Below are 18,583 nucleotides of genomic sequence, written 5' to 3'. Positions count from 1 at the left end.
ATGCAGCATGCCTATATTCTGTGTGCTACCATGGCTGTACTTGCATACAAAATGCTACGTTACAATATTTTCCTAGAAAACACTAACGTGTAAGACACCTTCTCTGCGAAAAAAATGCATGAAAAGTTGCTCGGCATTGGTAAACTTGCCCACAGCTAGGTCCGACTAGAAGAGCTGTTTAACCAGACTGCAGCTACTATGTGGGAGAACATCTGTATCTGTATAAAAATATAAATTGATAGTTAATGTTTTAATGTAAATGTACTACTAAAAAAAAAGTGAATACATCTTGAATGAAAATCGCCTTTAGTGTAATAAAACCATAAGTAGTAATTATTCATGCTATTGATGAGTACAATTAATGTAAAATTATTGATAAGAAACTAGAGTACTTGGTGCTCACAAATACCCATTTACTCCCCTTATTCTAAAGTAACTAGTGCCCAATATAAACTCTTTTGTTCCTCTGCTGATCCACATTGATTAAAGTACTGCATTATAGATACAGTATGCTAAACCATGCCTTAGAAATGATTGCACCTTTTAAAAAAAAAAAAAAAGTGAGTTCGGACGGCATCCTGCATACGGCTGCCGAACTCTGACTTCATTACATCCCGCCCAATGTGTGTAATAATAATCCAAACAAAGTTTCAATCATGTGTCGCTCCAGTATGTGAGCCACACATGCTATTATATCCAATCCATTTTAGTTATAAGATTCCATAGTGTTTAGTGAGCATAGGGCCTAATTCAGACCTGATCGCCAGCAGGCGACTTTTGCATTGCTGCGATCAGTTAGTCGCCGCCTACAGGGGGAGTGTATTTTAGCTGTGAAAGTGTGCGATTGCATGTGTAGCAGAACTGTACAAACTGATCTTGTGCAGTCTCTGCGCAGCCCAGGACTTACTCAGCCGCTGCGATCACATCAGCCTGTCCGGGACCGGAATTGACGTCAGACACCCGCCCTGCAAATGCTTGGACACACCTGCATTTTTCCAAACACTCCCAGAAAACGGTCAGTTGACACCCACAAACGCCTTCTTCCTGTCAATTTGCTTGCGATCGCCCATGCGAATGGATCCTTCGCACAAACTCAGCGCTGAGCGTAGATCCGGTTTGTTCCCATGCGAAGCACCTGCGCACTGCGGTGCATTCGCAATTTAGACCTGAATGCCCGCTGTACGAAAACGCATCCTAGCGATCAGGTCTGAATTACCCCCGTAGAGGGGCTTATATATCTGTTGATTCTGTCCTGGTGCAAAATGTAAAGGCAGACAAAAGCAGTCAGGGAGCAGTTGTACGCTGCTGTTTGCATGGAGCGTATATAGGGCCTAATTCAGATCTGATCGCATCAGCAAAATTGTTCTCTAATGGGCAAAACCATATGCACTGGGGCAGATGTAACATGTGCAGACAGATTTAGATTTTGGTGGGGTGTGTTCAAACTGAAATCTAAACTGCAATGTAAAAATAAAGCAGCCAGTATTTACTCTGCAAAATAACCCACCCAAATCTAACACTCTCTGCACATGTTATATCTGCCTCACCTGCAGTGTACATGGTTTTGCCCATTAGAGAACAATTTTGCTGATGTGATCAGGTCTGAATTAGGCCCTAAGTTCGCACACACAGTGGCCAGTTCTATTTTTGCATCTCACTTAACAGTTAGTCTAGGGCTCGATATGTCTATGTAACAATGCACGCAAAATGTTTTTAATTGCAGGTCCAAATTTGTACTGCCAACTCTATAAAGTACTGCAGTATCAATCAGACCGCATTGCTAAAACGGACGTAGAACAGTGTGATTGTACCTCTGGGATTTAAATATGGCTGCCGTGTCACTTTGGGGGCCAGTTGTCACCCTCTCACCCAGCTTGGAACAGAAGGAAAAAGCTAGCATTTTAATACACTTGGACAAGTCAAATAGAAACACATTTTAATGAGACTACTTTTAATGACTCATCGTCCATATATTGTGTTTCATGGCCAGACCATTTCATACATGATGTGGTTAAGATGCTGGCTGTCTGTGTTGGGATCGCCGCAGCCTGAATACAGACGCCGGAATCCCGACAGCCGGCATCCCAACCGTAAGTATTGTGGGCGGGTTAGTTTTTGTTTGTTTTTTTAAACTAGAAAAATGTTTCATTCCATTCTAATATTCATCATACTGCTTATTCTTATTACTTTAAAAAGAAAAATGTGGATTGGCCAGTGGACTGATGGTATATGCTGAGACTTATAGTCCCACAGCAGTTTAGAGGTAAAAGTCTTGTAAACCAGGATTAAACAGTGGGTTTCCGTGCGATCAGGATCACAGGATGTGCAGCTGCATCTTCACAGATTTATTTTTATCTTTACTAGCAGATTGTTAGCATTCCCCTTTCCTGGGATTAGCATGTGTGGGTATTTTCTAAATATTAACAAAGTTTCTGTCTCCAGAAGTTGACTTGCAATCTCTAAGTAAACATTGTAGTCTCGATATTGCGTATGGTTGACCTCCCCGTTACACACTGTTCCCTTACTAGAGGAGTTATTTGCAGTTACTCGAATCTCCGTTTGTGTTTCCATGTTTTATAGGAATCATGCTAAAATTATATTTCACATAGAGCACATATTCCCTACTAAGTGATTAATTGCGCCCTACGGGCGCTCTTCACACTGTCTCAAGGGGCTTCGCCCCCTTAACCTCTGCACATCCTTTGGGCGGGCAATATTTGTATTTTATGGAGTATTACCATCAAGCATAATGTTAATGGTTAAATATTTTATGGCCAAAGGGCATGCGATGGTCAAGGGGGCGTAGGCCCGTGCAACGGCGTGAAGAGCGGACGCAGGGCGCGATGAATGACCTGTTGTGTTGTTAATGTTATGTGTACATTTTGTAGGTATAAAGACAATGTTCGGTAAATACCACATACACAGTGTGTGTGTTGGGAGAATATTTCTCATATATACATTATATCACTGTACAGCCCCTTCCCCTGTATAACATCACATACACAGTGTGTGCGCTGGTAACTTATCCCTCATAACAGTATATGGTATTAGCCTCTCACCAGCTTCATTGTCCCCGCACACTACAGACTCTCGCTCTGCACCAGAAACAGCAACCACCATGTTCCTTCCTGGCCACGCATAGCATACCGGGAGTTGTAGTCTCCCCACAGCACTGCAGTGACGCCACGGTGACGCACACCCTCCGCAGTCTATCGTGACAGTTATACATATGCCCCACAGTGCCAGATATTCCTCATTGGCTAACGAACCGGTGTTCAGTTGAGAAGTTGCACGCCGCTGCCGGAGACCAAAGTCTGACTGAGCAGCACTGAGGGACGGGACTGCGCTGCGCTCTCCTTCCCTCACACAGCAGCAGGCTGGAAAGGGGGAGGAAGTGCACATCGGCGGCTTTTACCGTAATAGCCACTAACGGCGGCTATGGGGTGTGTGAGTGGCGGGTACGGCGTACGGGCGGCTAGATTCTTAACGGTACGCAGTACCCGAGCGTACCGCCACTCTTGCAGGCCTGGTCTCCTATCCAGATCTGTGAGTATTAAGATAAATCTCATTCTCCAAGGTAAGGTTTTCAATTGACTGCCTTCTTTAATTGTTCTTTTCAACACATTTACTCTATGATTTTCACTGCATACATAGATCATGAACCTGACCAGAAATGTCAAATGCAGTCCTCAAGGCAGGCACCCCATCAGTCCAGGTTTTAGGTATATCCATGCTTAGCTACAGGTGATTTAATTAGCACCTTAGTCAGTTTGATTTAAACATCTGTACTGAACCATGGATATACCTAAAACCTGGACTGTTGGCGTGCCCTGAGGACCGTGTTTGAGAACCTTTGGCCTACTGTATATGGTAAGCGCAAAAACCCACTTACAGTATTTCTGCCACTAAAAATGTTTTTTGTTTTTTTTTATAATTTATTTAACTCCAGAAACTCAGAGCTTCTGTTCATGGACTTTGCTATTATACCCTAATTGTGTCCTAAAACAAAACAAAGGCTGTAGGAACAACAGGAAAGATTTGATAGCGAATAAATATACCTGATTTTGTGTAGTCTAATAAGAAACAAACACAAAGTTCTATATCACACATTACAAAGTGGATAAATGACTAAAATAAACAGATTCTCTATCAATCTCTATCGCTCGGTCTCTTTCTCGACATTGGGGAAGGGGGGGTTTTGGGGGAGCGATGAGGTTCCAGTGTGCTTTCCAGCTCTCACGCCGCATGCACTGGACAAACATTTAGCCAAAAAAAAAAAAAAAATGGATATCTATCTATCGATCATACGCAGTGAGTTTTGTCATTCATCCAAAATGCTTGGGACCAGAAGTATTTTGGATATTGGATTTTCCGTATTTTGAAATATTTAATTGATGAGCTATCTTGGGGATGGGGCCCAGGTCTAAGCACAGAATGCATTTAAGTTTCATATATGTCTTACACGCACAGCCTGAAAGTGATTTTATACTATATTTTATACAATATTTTTTAATAATTGTTCCGCGTCAAACAATCTTTGTTTACATTGAAATAGTGAAACCTTTGCTTTCTGATGGTTCAGTCGCATTCCAAAAATTCGGTATTTCGTAATTTTGTATGAGAGACCTAACCTGTACTTGAATTGCGTATGATACAAGTGTTCGTGCTAGGCTGTTTAAGCAAAGCGCCGTGCCCTGCCCGATTTTTAAAGGGCAAAATGCGCCCTGCCCCTTTAGCAGCACCCTGCCAAAGCAGCCTGGTGCCGTGCTGCTGCCACGCGAATAGATGCCATGCGCTTGTCATCTATTCACATTAAATGGAGATCTTGGAGGAAGCCTAGCACCTTCATAGTTGCTGGGCACGCCCCCATTAGTGACGCAGACGGATGGGGCCATGCTCCCACTAGTGTTAAGGGGGCTGCACCGACCCCAGTAGTGACACCGGCGGGGCCGCACCCCCCCTTTTGAGTGTGCACATTCTGCCCCAGCACCACTGTCCCCTGCCCGCATCCTAGCGTGGACACTATACTATTTGATGAGGGGATGTGCTGTCATGTACTGCGAAAGAAAACCTTTGACGCAGGTGTTTTGGCATATGAATGCATATTCTTACTAGTAATTGAAACTTTGTTCCCTTATGACAAAAATCACTATATTATCAAATATGAATTGTTGTTCTACAGGAGAAACCTTTCATTGAGGCTGAAGCAAGAGACAAACTTGGTATCTACAAGTCTGTATGTTTCCCAACCCAGTGTAGTTTCCTTTTCTGTACACATTACCAGTCTCTTGCCAAAATCAATGTTGCATTTGACAAGATTGATGTTACTAATGCTGGGTACACACTTGTTCTATCTCGGCTGGTTGGGTAAAATGCTTCCGATCAGCCGGGCTGTGTGTGTATCCAGCTGTGACCTCCTGTGACGCGGGGGCATCAGTGGTGGGGTTAGCGACTCCACTATGAGGATCGGGAGGCTGCATGTGCAGCACAGAAGATGCGACCACCTGTCCCGACCATTGCGGGAGCATTATAAGCCATTTATCGGCACACCTATACAATCAACAGCCATTCACCCGCTATACGGAGAATGGGCCGATGATTGTATAGGTGTGTACCTACCATTAGTCTCCGTGGCAGTTTAAACAACATTGTTGTTACTGATCTCTGTACCTAATTAAGGAATTTGTTTGATTTTGTGCCCTGGGGCGTTCACGATAAAAATAAATTGAGGTTTCCTAATGTAATCTCTTCTATATCTCAACAAAAGAATACTTATCTTTTGTGTTTTGCTGTGCCCACGGATCCATCTGTTGTAAGTAAAATTCTCTTTGTAAACCGATTATAAATCTGAAATACCTGTTGGTTTCAGTCGTGAAGTGACAAGCGCAAACTTGTCATTTAAATAGAATGTAAATAATTTTAATTTATTTTTATTTATTTTTCTGTGTGGTTTTGTTATACAGATCATCCAGCTCTGTATAGTTTATTTTTCTTCTTAAGTAGTATAAATTATGTCTTAATTAATTAATTAATTAATGATATCTGGCATGGTGGGAAGGGTCCACTCTTAATATCTTTGACACTTGTGTATTATAATTAGAGATGTGCATGTTCGGATTTACTCGGGTCTCAAAACGGCATCTTATTGGGTCACGGATGTCACGCGTTTTGGATAGCAATAAGAAAAATCCGAAAAACCCGAGTAAAATCGATCCCGCACATCTTTAATTGTAATTATGCATCAAAATTCTCTAGTAATGTCATTGTTCTTAATATTATAGGTTTTGTAATGTGTGCCGAATTGGAAAATGTATTGTGTGTGTGTGTGTGTGTGTGTGTGTGTGTGTGTGTGTGTGTGTGTGTGTGTGTGTGTGTGTGTGTGTATTAAGCCCAGTTGATTATTAGAAAACTTTCCATGTCAGGCCACTGTTACCTGGGGTGTAGGAGATGCAGAGGTACATGAGGAAACGGTTATGACTTTATCAGTGCATATCCAGAAAGCTGTGGAAGTGTAATGATTTGTGTAGGTCATACAGGTCAAAATGTTCACCGCCTACGATTAAAAAGGCCAGTACACGCGGGCAGAGATGTGTGCTCAGCGATCTATCATAGACCACTCAGCGCGATGTGTGCTGGGGGAGGGGGGGGACGCTCATTTCAAAAAGCGGGTGAAATGAGCGATGTGCTAGATTGTATTTGCATGTAGGCCAGTCTAGCACCGGCGATAGTGATGCGCGAGTCCACGCTTCGCTATCGCTGTTGGGCTTACACATGGAGAGATCCGATCTTAACTTCTAAGCAATCAAGTCAGATTACTTAGATTTTAAGCATGGATCTCTCCATATGTACCCCCCTTAAGGAACTTGCTATTAAGGTTCTGATTCAGAGGTGCTCGCAAACCACACACAATGTTTATGTAAATGCAGTCCAGTGATTATTTACTAATAGGAGTGTTGTATGTGTGTCAGTGAAAGCAGCTGTGTACTCAAACAAATTGCCTCGTTCAGACGGACACTGCACTTGCCATAGGCAGGTGCAAGCGTCGATGGTGGACTGTCTACAACTTCTCATGGTGTTATCGTGCAGGGGTGCAGAAAGTGGGCGTCTCTGAACTTCTATATTCTGGAGCATGCTAGTGTACCAGGGGGAGAGTGAAACTAGTAATTTGTATATTATTGCACCTGCGTGACTCGGGCAACAGGCGCTAGGGCGGATGCAGCAGTACCACCTCTGAATCAGGCCCTGAGTGGCTTTGGAATATTATGTTACGGAACACCAGTGATGTTCTGTGCAAAATGGAGGAGTAAAGGGGCATGCACACTAGATGATTTAAGTGAACAATATTCACAATAAAGATATTATCGTTCATATCTTCAAGTGTGTGTGCGCGATAACGATGCGTGCTCCCGTGGGTCATTATCGTTTATCTTTATCATCTGAACATGCAGTACAATTTAGGTTATATCTTTCATGACTGCATGTTCAGGGATGGGAGGGGTGATGTCACTGAATGGTATTATTCACTTTATCCTTCAGTGTGTATGCTCTTTATCTTACATTATGCAGCTGGGGAAATTTCAAGGGAAATCTTTATAGGTTCAAAATCGTCTAGTGTGTACCTGCCTTTACACGGATCTTTATTTTCTTCTTTTACATATTCAGCTAGAAAAACTCTAATGTTAAATAATCTGTAGTGTGTTTGTGTAGTGCAAATCTATGCTGCTTTTTGTTACAGTGATAGTTCAATAAATTTGAAGAACCATGCACTGTACGGATATTTTTAAATGATAGTAATAACCTTCCTTTTTTATAATGTAGTTGTTCTAGTCAGAATCCTCTAATCATTTCTTATTAGAGCTGGCTCAATGCATTGTATCTCCTGTGTTTGCAGGGCATTTGATGTGGAACTCTTATATATAGCTCAATGCCTAAAGATCCCAGTTGCAGAAGTTGCAGTGAACTGGACGGAAATTGAAGGTAAGCTGTCACTTTGGTCCTGTTGATTTAATAGCATATTCCTTAAGGCTAAGGCGACACATTGCTATAACAGGAACACCGTTTATTGTAATAGATTTCTTAATTTTATTTTTGTTGTATTATGTAGTATACTTGAACACTGTATTTATTTCAAAATTAACTGAGGAACATTTTCTAAAAATTGTTATAAAGTCAGGCAGATGTAATTCTTCTTTTTGAGTGTACATTGGGGGTAATTCCAAGTTGATCGCAGCAGGATTTTTTTTAGCAGTTGGGCAAAACCATGTGCACTGCAGGGGAGGCAGATATAACGTGCAGAAAGAGTTAGATTTGGGTGGGTTATTTTATTTCTGTGCAGGGTAAATACTGGCTGCTTTATTTTTACGCTGCAAATTAGATTGCAGATTGAACACACCACACCCAAATCTAACTCTCTCTATGCACATGTTATATCTGCCTCCCCTGCAGTGCACATGGTTTTGCCCAACTGCTAAAAAATTTCCTGCTGCGATCAACTTGGAATTACCCCCATTGTACCAGTGACGTGCGGTGAGGTGAGATAGTGCCTCCCCTGCCTATCCTTTCTGCACGTCTCTGATCAAAACTAACCACATTTCCAGCAGTATATACTGCTGCACCTGTGTGTAATCCCCATATGTGTACTGTATATACTGCTGCACCTGTGTATAATGCCCACATGTGTATATACTGCTACACCTGTGTATAATGCCCACATGTGTATATACTGCCTCACCTGTGTATAATGCCCACCTATGTATATAGTGCTGCACCTGTGTATAATGTCCACATGTGTATATACTGCTGCTCCTGTGTATAATGGCCACATGTATATACTGTTGCACCTGTGTATAATGCCCACATGTGTATATACTGCCTCACCTGTGTATAGTGCCCACATGTGTATATACTGCTGCGCCTGTGTATAATGTCCACATTTATATACTGCTGCGCCTGTGTATAATGTCCACATTTATATACTGCTGCGCCTGTGTATAATGTCCACATTTACATACTGTTGCGCCTGTGTATAATGCCCACATGTGTATATACTGCTGCACCTGTGTATAGTGTCCACGTGTATATACTGCTGCACCTGTGTATAGTGTCCACGTGTATATACTGCTGCACCTGTGTATAGTGTCCACATGTATATACTGCTGCACCTGTGTATAGTGCCCACGTGTATTTATATACTGCTGCACCTGTGTATAATGCCCACATGAACCTTTGGCTCATATATTGTGTGTAAATCTGGCTCTGGTACTAACCAGTGACCCCTAAGCCATTTACCTCACCGCACGTCCCTGAATTGTACATATATGCTCAATTAGTGTAGAACTGCAGGTGGGGTTTTTTTTTTCTTTTTTTTTTATGCTTTTGCTTCGTAAAATGTTCACATGCTTTATAATATATTGTAAATTGGAACACTTGGTTTTTTTTTTAATATGTATTGCTTGCTTTAAAAGTTCCCCTTTTGTATCATTGTTATTTTGTTATGTTGGTTTGGGTTTTTGTTTTTTCTCTAACGTCCTAGTGGATGCTGGGGACTCCGTAAGGACCATGGGGAATAGACGGGCTCCGCAGGAAACAGGGCACTCTAAAAAAGAATTAGGACTACTGGTGTGCACTGGCTCCTCCCTCTATGCTCCTCCTCCAGACCTCAGTTAGAATCTGTGCCCGGAAGGAGCTGGGTGCATTTTAGTGAGCTCTCCTGAGCTTGCTATTAAGAAAGTATTTTAGTTAGGTTTTTTATTTTCAGAGAGCTTCTGCTGGCAACAGACTCTCTGCTACGTGGGACTGAGGGGAGAGAAGCAAACCTACTAACTGCAGCTAGGTTGCGCTTCTTAGGCTACTGGACACCGTTAGCTCCAGAGGGATCGAACACAGGAACTTAACCTTGGTCGTCCGTTCCCGGAGCCGCGCCGTCGTCCCCCTCGCAGAGCCAGAAGACAGAAGCCGGCGGGTGAAGCAAGAAGACGTCAAAATCGTCGGCAGAAGACTCCTGTCTTCATATGAGGTAGCGCACAGCACTGCAGCTGTGCGCCATTGCTCCCACACACTCCGGTCACTGTAGGGTGCAGGGCGCAGGGGGGGGCACCCTGGGCAGCAATTGAGTACCTCCTGGCAAAAAGCAGCATATATACAGCTGGGCACTGTATTATGCATGAGCCCCCGCCATTATTTTTACACAAAATCGCGGGACAGAAGCCTGCCGCTGAGGGGGCGGGGCTTCTTCCTCAGCACTCACCAGCGCTATTTTCTCTCCGCAGCTTCGCTGAGAGGAAGCTCCCCAGGCTCTCCCCTGCAGAAGCACGATAGAAGAGGGTGAAAAAGAGAGGGGGGGGCACATAAATTTGGCGTAAAAACAATATATACAGCAGATACTGGGTTAACACTAAGTTACTGTGTGATTCCTGGGTCATATAGCGCTGGGGTGTGTGCTGGCATACTCACTCTCTCTCTGTCTCTCCAAAGGTCCTTGTGGGGGAACTGTCTTCAAATAGAGCATCCCCTGTGTGTGTGGTGTGTCGGTACGTGTGTGTCGACATGTCTGAGGTAAAAGGCTCCCCTAAGGAGGAGATGGAGCCAATATGTGTGTGAGAGGGTGTCTCCGTCGACAACACCGACACCTGTTTGGATATGTGTAAGTGCTAAGGTGAATTTATTGCACAAAAGATTAGAGAATAGACAGGAAATCTACCCATGTCTGTCCCTATGTCGCAGAGACCTTCAGAGTCTCACAATACTCACTATCCAAAATAATAAACACTGATATCGACACGGAGTTTGACTCCAGTGTCGACTACGATAATGCAAAGTTACAGCCAAAATGTCAGGAAAGTATTCAGTATATGATTATTGTAATAAAAGATTATTTGCATATCACTGATGACTCATCTGTCCCTGACACAAGGGTACACATGTTTAAGGGGAAGAAAGCTGAGGTAAATTTCCCTCCTCTCATGAAGAAAAAGAGCGGGAATCTCCAGACAAGAAGCTGCAGCTTCCCAAAAAGCATTCTCAGGTAGTATCCTTTCCCTACTAGGGCCAGGATGTGATGGGAATCTTCCCCTAGGGTGTCACTTTGCCCAAAAGGTAGCGCTGACTTAACAGCTATTCTCAGGGATCCTGCAGATAGCGTGCACATTCTGGTACACTACTCAGACCGGCGATTGTGTCGGCATGGGTTTATAGTGCTGTGGCAGCGTGGACAGGTACCTTATCAGCAGAAATTGAGACCCTAGTATGTATGTATGTATGTATGTGTGTGTATATATATATATATATATATATATATAGTCCACACAGACCGGCACTCCCACTATCTTCTATGTACAGGCTCCGGTGCCCTCCAAGGGCAATCCACAAACAGCAAAAAAGAGGCGGCACTCGGAGACTTTAAAGTGCAGATGAATTGTATTCCACAAAAAGAAGACTAACGTTTCGGGGTCACATTACCCCTTTGTCAAAGTGAACACAGGGGTAATGTGACCCCGAAACGTTAGTCTTCTTTTTGTGGAATACAATTCATCTGCACTTTAAAGTCTCCGAGTGCCGCCTTTTTTTTGCTGTTTATATATATATATATATATATATATATATATATATATATATATATATATATTAAAGATGCTGTCTTAAGAGATATATACAGGTTGAGTATCCCTCATCCAAATATCCGAAATACGGAATATTACGAAATACTGACTTTTTTGAGTGAGAGTGAGATAGTGAAACCTTTGTTTTTTGATGGCTCAATGTACACAAACTTTGTTTAATACACAAAGTTATTAAAAATATTGTATTAAATGACCTTTAGGCTGTGTGTATAAGGTGTATATGAAACATAAATGAATTGTGTGAATGTACACACACTTTGTTTAATGCACAAAGTTATTAAAAATATTGGCTAAAATGACCTTCAGGCTGTGTGTATAAGGTGTATATTAAACATAAATGCATTCTGTGCTTAGACTTAGGTCCCATCGCCATTATATCTCATTATGGTATGCAATTATTCCAAAATACGGAAAAATCCGATATCCAAAATACCTCTGGTCCCGAGCATTTTGGATAAGGGATACTCAACCTGTATAATCAAACATGCCCAAAGAGACATGAGTATACTGGGTCCTAGAGTCAAAGCTATGTCGATTTCTGCTTGACGTGTCCTGTAGAATATGCAATGGACAGATGATGCCAACTTAAGTGGCATATGGAAGGCTGAGGATTGTGTGGAGAAGGGTTCTCGGACCTGGTCTCCACGGCTATAGCTGGTAATTCTGATATTTTGCCTTATATTCCTGCACAGCCTAGGAAAGCACGTCATTATCAAATGCAGCTTTTCGAACAAAGAAACAAGAAAGTCCGAGGTGCGTCCTTTCTTGCCAGAGGAAAGAAGCTGCACAACACAGCTAGTTCCCAGGAACAGAAGTCCTCCCCGGCCTCTATGAAAATCCACCGCATGTCGCTGGGGCTCCACAGACGGAGCTAGGCCCGGTGGGGGCACGCTTTCGTAAGTTCTGCAACAAGTGGGTTCACTGCCTGTTAGATCCCTGGGCAGTAGATATTGTGTCTCAGGGATACAAGCTGGACTTTGAGAAGAGGCCTCCTCACTGACAGCCCTGCCGGCTTCCCCCCACGAGAGGGAAACAGGGTTAATTGCAATTCACAAATTGTATCTTCACCAGGTGGTGGTCAAGGTTCCCCTCCTTCGACAAGGAGGGGGTTATTATTCGACCATGTGGTAGTCCCGAAACCAGACGGTTCGGTAAGACCCTTATTGAATTTAAAATCCCTGAACATATACCTGAAAAGGTTCAAGATGGAATCGCTAAGAGCGGTCGTTACAAGCCTGAAAGGGGAAGATTTTATCGTGACTCGGGACATAAAGGAGGCATACCTTCATGTCCCCATTTATCCACCTCATCAGGCGTACCTCAATTGCGGTACGGGATTGTCATTACCAATTTCAGACGTTGCCGTTTGGTCTCTCCACGGCCCCGAGAATATTCACCAAGGTAATGGCGGAAATGTTGGTACTCCTGCGGAAGCAAGGTGTCACTATTATCACGTACTTGGACGATCTCCTCATAAAAGCGAGATCAAGAGAGCAGTGGCTGAACAGCATATCACTTTCTCTGGAAGTGTAACGGCAACACGGCTGGATTCTATATATTCCAAAGTCGCAGTTGGTTCCTACAGCTCATCTGCCTCTCCTAGGCATGATCCTAGACACAGACCAGAAAAGCGCGTATCTTCCGATAGAGAGAGCTCCGGAGCTCGTGACACTGGTCAGGAATCTATTAAAACCAAAACAGGTGTCAGTGCATCACTGCACTCGAGTCCTGGGAAGGATGGTGGCATCATACGAGGCCATTCTTTTCGGCAGGTTCCATGAGAGGACCTTCTAATGGGACTTACTGGACAAAGTGGTCCGGATCACATCTTTAGATGCATCGGTTAATCACCCTATCCCCCGGGGCCAGGTGTCTCTCCTGTGGTGGCTGCAGAGTACTCACCTTCTCGAGGGCCGCAGGTTCGGCATTCAGGACTGGGCCCATGAGGACCACGGATGCAAGCCTCCGAGGGTGGGGGGCAGTCACTCAGGGAAAAAGTTTCCAAGGGCTGTGGTTAAGTCAGGAGACTTGCCTTCACATCAATATCCTGGAACTAAGGGCCATATACAACGCCCTAAGTCAAGCGGAGACCCTGCTTCGCAACCATTCGGTGCTGATTCAATCAGACAACATCACCGCAGTGGCTCATGTAAACCGCCAAGGCGGCACAAGGAGCAGGATGGCGATGGCGGAAGCCACCAGAATTCTTCGATGGGCGGAGAATCACGTACGAGCACTGTCAGCAGTGTTCATTCCGGGAGTGGACAACTGGGAAGCAGACTTCCTCAGCATGCACGACCTCCACCCGGGAGTGGGGGGACTTCATCAAGAAGTCTTCGAGATTGTAGGTCGGTGGGAACTGCCACAGGTGGAAATGATGGCATCCTGCCTCAACAAAAAGCTACAGAGGTATTGCGCAAGGTCAAGAGACTCTCAGGCGATAGCTGTAGACGCACTGGTGACACCGTGGATGTTCCAGTCGGTTTATGTGTTTCCTCCTCTTCCTCTCTTACCCAAGGTGCTGAGAATCATAAGGAAAAGAGGAGTGAGAACAATACTCATTGTTCCGGATTGGCCAAGAAGGACTTGGTATCCAGAGCTGCAAGAAATGCTCACAGAGGACCCATGGCCTCTGCCTCTAGGGCAGGATCTGTTGCAGCAGGGACCTTGTCTGTTCCAAGACTTACCGCAGCTGCGTTTGACGGCATGGTGGTTGAACGCCGGATCCTAGTAGAAAAAAGGGATTCCGGATGATGTTATTCCTACGCTGATAAAGGCTAGGAAGGACGTGACGGCTAAACATTATCACCGTATACGGCGAAAATATGTTGCTTGGTGTGAGGCCAAGAATGCCTCTACAGAGGAATTCCAGCTGGGCAGTTTCCTTCACTTCCTACAGTCGGGAGTGACTTTGGGCCTAAAATTGGGGTCCATTAAGGTCCAGATTTCGGCCCTATCCATTTTCTTTCATAAAAAAACTAGCTTCTCTACCTGAAGTTCAGACGTTTGTAAAGGGAGTGCTGCATATTTAGCCCCCTTTTGTGCCACCAGTGGCACCTTGGGATCTTAACGTGGTGTTGAGTTTCCTGAAATCTCACTGGTTTGGACCACTCAAAACGGTGGAGTTGAAATATCTCACGTGGAAGGTGGTCATGCTATTAGCCTTGGCTTCGGCTAGGCGTGTGTCAGAGTTGGCGGCTTTGTCACATAAAAGCCCCTATCTGGTTTTCCATGCGGATAGAGCAGAATTGCGGACCCGTCCATAATTTCTGCCGAAAGTGGTTTCATCCTTTCATATAAACCAACCTATTGTGGTGCCTGCGGCTACTCGTGACTTGGAGGATTCCAAGTTACTAGATGTAGTCAGGGCTTTGAAGATTTATGTAGCCAGAACGGCTGGAGTCAGGAAAACTGACTCGCTGTTTATCCTGTATGCATCCAACAAGCTGGGTGCTCCTGCTTCAAAGCAAACTATTGCTCGCTGGATCTGTAACATGATTCAGCAGGCTCATTCTGCGGCTGGATTGTCACCTCCAAAATCAGTAAAAGCCCATTCCACAAGGAAGGTGGGCTCTTCTTGGGCGGCTGCCCGAGGGGTCTCGGCATTACAGCTTTGCCGAGCAGCTACTTGGTCGTGTTCAAACACCTTTGCAAAGTTCTACAAGTTTGATACCCTGGCTGAGGAGGACCTTGTGTTTGCTCATTCGGTGCTGCAGAGTCATCCGCACTCTCCCGCCCGTTTGGGAGCTTTGGTATAATCCCCATGGTCCTTACGGAGTCCCCAGCATCCACTAGGACGTTAGAGAAAATAAGATTTTACTCACCGGTAAATCTATTTCTCGTAGTCCGTAGTGGATGCTGGGCGCCCGTCCCAAGTGCGGACTTCTTCTGCAATACTTGGATATAGTTATTGCTTAAATAAGGGTTATGTTATGGTTGCATCAGGTTTGTCTGATGCTCTGTTGTTGTTCATACTGTTGACTGGGTATGTTATCACAAGTTATACGGTGTGATTGGTGTGGCTGGTATGAGTCTTACCCTGGATTCCAAAATCCTTTCCTTGTAATGTCAGCTCTTCCGGGCACAGTTTCCTTAACTGAGGTCTGGAGGAGGGGCATAGAGGGAGGAGCCAGTGCACACCAGTAGTCCTAATTCTTTCTTAGAGTGCCCTGTCTCCTGCGGAGCCAGTCTATTCCCCATGGTCCTTACGGAGTCCCCAGCATCCACTACGGACTACAAGAAATAGATTTACCGGTGAGTAAAATCTTATTTTTGCTTTTATCTTTCAGAGGAGTTTTGCTGTAAAAATCATTGTGCCCAATTTTTATTTATTTTTTCAATTGCATAGAACAAGAATCTGGAGCATATATACTTCTGGTAATTGGAGAATGGGCACGATAGGCGTGTTAATTTCTCCAAATAAAAATCTTTCCTTCAGTTGGATGTGCCCCAAAAAGTTTTATTTTAACAACTCTAGAAAGAAGACTACTGTAGCACTTTTATATAGTGGTTCAAATATTGGAACCATTTCTTATGGGGTTTTTTTTAATGTAAATAATGTATGCATTTGTGTATTTTATGTTTTGATAACCTTATTCAGTATCCTTGTTCCTAATGCAGGGTCTAAGCTGGTGCCTTTCTGGAGCTGGTTGCAGATGGGACGGGATCTCCTTTTTATACGCTTGCGTTATCTGACTGGTGTCTGGAAGTTAGATACAACTGGCAAATTAAATTAAGTTTTATTAATGTACAGGTGAAAACATGGAGTCTGCTTGGTGTGAAGCATAGGCGGATGAGTTAGTCACACTATGCCCTGGCCTATGCAGAACTACATTTTATGGTGTATTGAAACAATGGTGGTAGATGAACTCAGCGATGGCATTACAGTTTTAAAACTGGCCTTGATTTGTTTGTGGATACATTATTGTTGTCTGTTTGTAAAAAAAAAAAAAAAAAAAGGACACTGTATTCTACTGAAATATTTTATGTAAAGGAAAGTTTGCAGACCAGTTTATGAAGTCCGGTAACATATGGCTTATGAGTCTTCAATTCTTTGGGTTTTTTATACAGAAGGGAGATTTCAGCACTCTGTATATTATGTATATAAACAAGCAAAATATATGTAAACCATAATAAAAATGTTTCTTTTACATATATTTGAATTCAGTTAATCACCACTGCAGTTATGTTTTTATCAAAGTATGCATCTCTCTCTTTGAGAAGCCTTAATTATGCTGCAAAATAGAAGCACGAATGCAGAATAACCCAAAATTATTATTATTATTATTATTATTATTTTTGTTGTTATTGTATGTTTCGCCATACATTGCAGTCTTGTAGAGCTTCTAAAAGAAATCTGAGATCATAATTAAAACTTTCCAGAACAGCTTCTTGGTGGTGGGCAGCAAATTTTCTCACCACATCTCCCAAATTTTCCCTATCAACTGCAGTTATTTTGAATTATTAATGCAACTTAGACAACCTAATTTCTTTTAGTGGAGGCACTTTTTTTGTAATTACAAAGGTTATTTTATACATTATATGGTTCTGTTTTTTCTCGCATTTCAAATACAAACTAAACTTGAAGACAACATGTCATTCAGAACAGACAGCTGGGCACAGTAGTGCATACCACATCAAGCTTACCCAATACTGCAGAATACCACAGCTGTGCTGTAACCTACAGGGACCAGTCACTCTGAGTTAAAACACATGTGTGATATTTGCACTGTATTTTTCCAATAAACAGTTTTGCCTCCCTGTCTGTTAGCCTCATCCAGACTCTATGAAAGTGTTCTGATTTGTCTTGTGAAAAGCTTGTTTGGCTTTACTTTGACAAGTTGTTTTTCTGGCTTTGAAATTGTTGCATCTGCTTAAGTTGTAATGTTGTCTAAGACACCTATATTTCACTTTGCAAACCAAACACACGAAAAGATTTAGTAGCATACAAACTGACAATTCATGCAAACAATTTAAATATTTCAGACCCATATATGACGTAAAAGTAGGCTAAAACAATATACAGTAAATGTATTGTGCCATCCAGAGCCAATAATCTGAAACAAGTAAAGATTTTGAGTAAAGCTTCACTGTTCTTTGTAATTTGTGTGTGAATCAATAGATTCTCATCTTAGTATTTTGAAATTATTATTTGCTAAATGTGTAAGAAGAAAAAAACTTGTGCTTGATTTTAACAAGCTTTTTATTTACTCCGTATTCTCACCATCTTTCAAACTTTCTTTCTTTTTCTTTCTTTCTTTCTTTCTTTCTTTTTCTTTCTTTTTCTTTTTCTTTCTTTTTTCTTTTTTCTTTCTTTTTTCTTTCTTTTTTTCTTTCTTTTTTCTTTCTTTTTTTCTTTCTTTTTTCTTTCTTTTTTCTTTCCTTTTCTTTCTTTTTTCTTTCCTTTTCTTTCTTTCTTTCTTTTTTCTTTCTTTTTCTTTCTTTTTCTTTCTCCCTGCTTCTCTCTCCATGTTCCTCCATTGTCTTCCCTTTTTTCCTGCTTCTTTCCATTTTTCTGGTCAACCCCCCCCCCCCCCCCCCCCCTTCTTTTTACATAACTTGCTGGTAGGTACTTCATTATATAAAACAAATTATATTACATCTACCTCTTGTCGTAATAACCATAAATCCTGCTCTTTACTCTCACAGCCAACTAACATCTTGACATCACTCTGTTGCAAGGCAGTTTGATTGCACCTTAGATTGGTGCATTTGAAATGTAAGCAGAATTTCAAAATTTTTACTCGATCTCAATAAAGTCAGCACTCCAGACCAATGTTGAGGGCACTTTGCTAGAATTGCAAATCCATCACCTTCCACTGGAGCTGCAACTGCTTATACAAGATAAAAGGAGGAGGTTTGATAAAGGCATTGACCTCTATTCTGTTAATTTCATAGAAGGACTACAACAGGAATTGGAGACCATAGACCTTATACCCCTTTTACACTCGCATGAAAATCCCGGG

General features: G+C 42.7%; 1 protein-coding gene across 1 annotated transcript in view; it reads left to right on the top strand.

The window, feature by feature from the left end:
- ALG5 (ALG5 dolichyl-phosphate beta-glucosyltransferase) overlaps nt 1–17,377 on the top strand; it is a 137,894-nt gene extending 120,517 nt beyond the window's left edge. Inside the window, exons 9-10 of the mRNA XM_063951850.1 lie at nt 7,892–7,977; nt 16,239–17,377. Coding sequence (XP_063807920.1) covers nt 7,892–7,977; nt 16,239–16,354 — 202 coding nt within the window. The 3' untranslated portion in view covers nt 16,355–17,377. The remainder of the gene's footprint in view (nt 1–7,891; nt 7,978–16,238) is intronic.
- Nucleotides 17,378–18,583: the final 1,206 nt, after the last annotated feature.

The sequence above is a fragment of the Pseudophryne corroboree genome, chromosome 2, assembly GCF_028390025.1.
Source record: "Pseudophryne corroboree isolate aPseCor3 chromosome 2, aPseCor3.hap2, whole genome shotgun sequence".
Taxonomy (NCBI): Eukaryota; Metazoa; Chordata; class Amphibia; order Anura; family Myobatrachidae; genus Pseudophryne; species Pseudophryne corroboree.
This window is presented reverse-complemented; position numbering and strand designations above follow the sequence as displayed.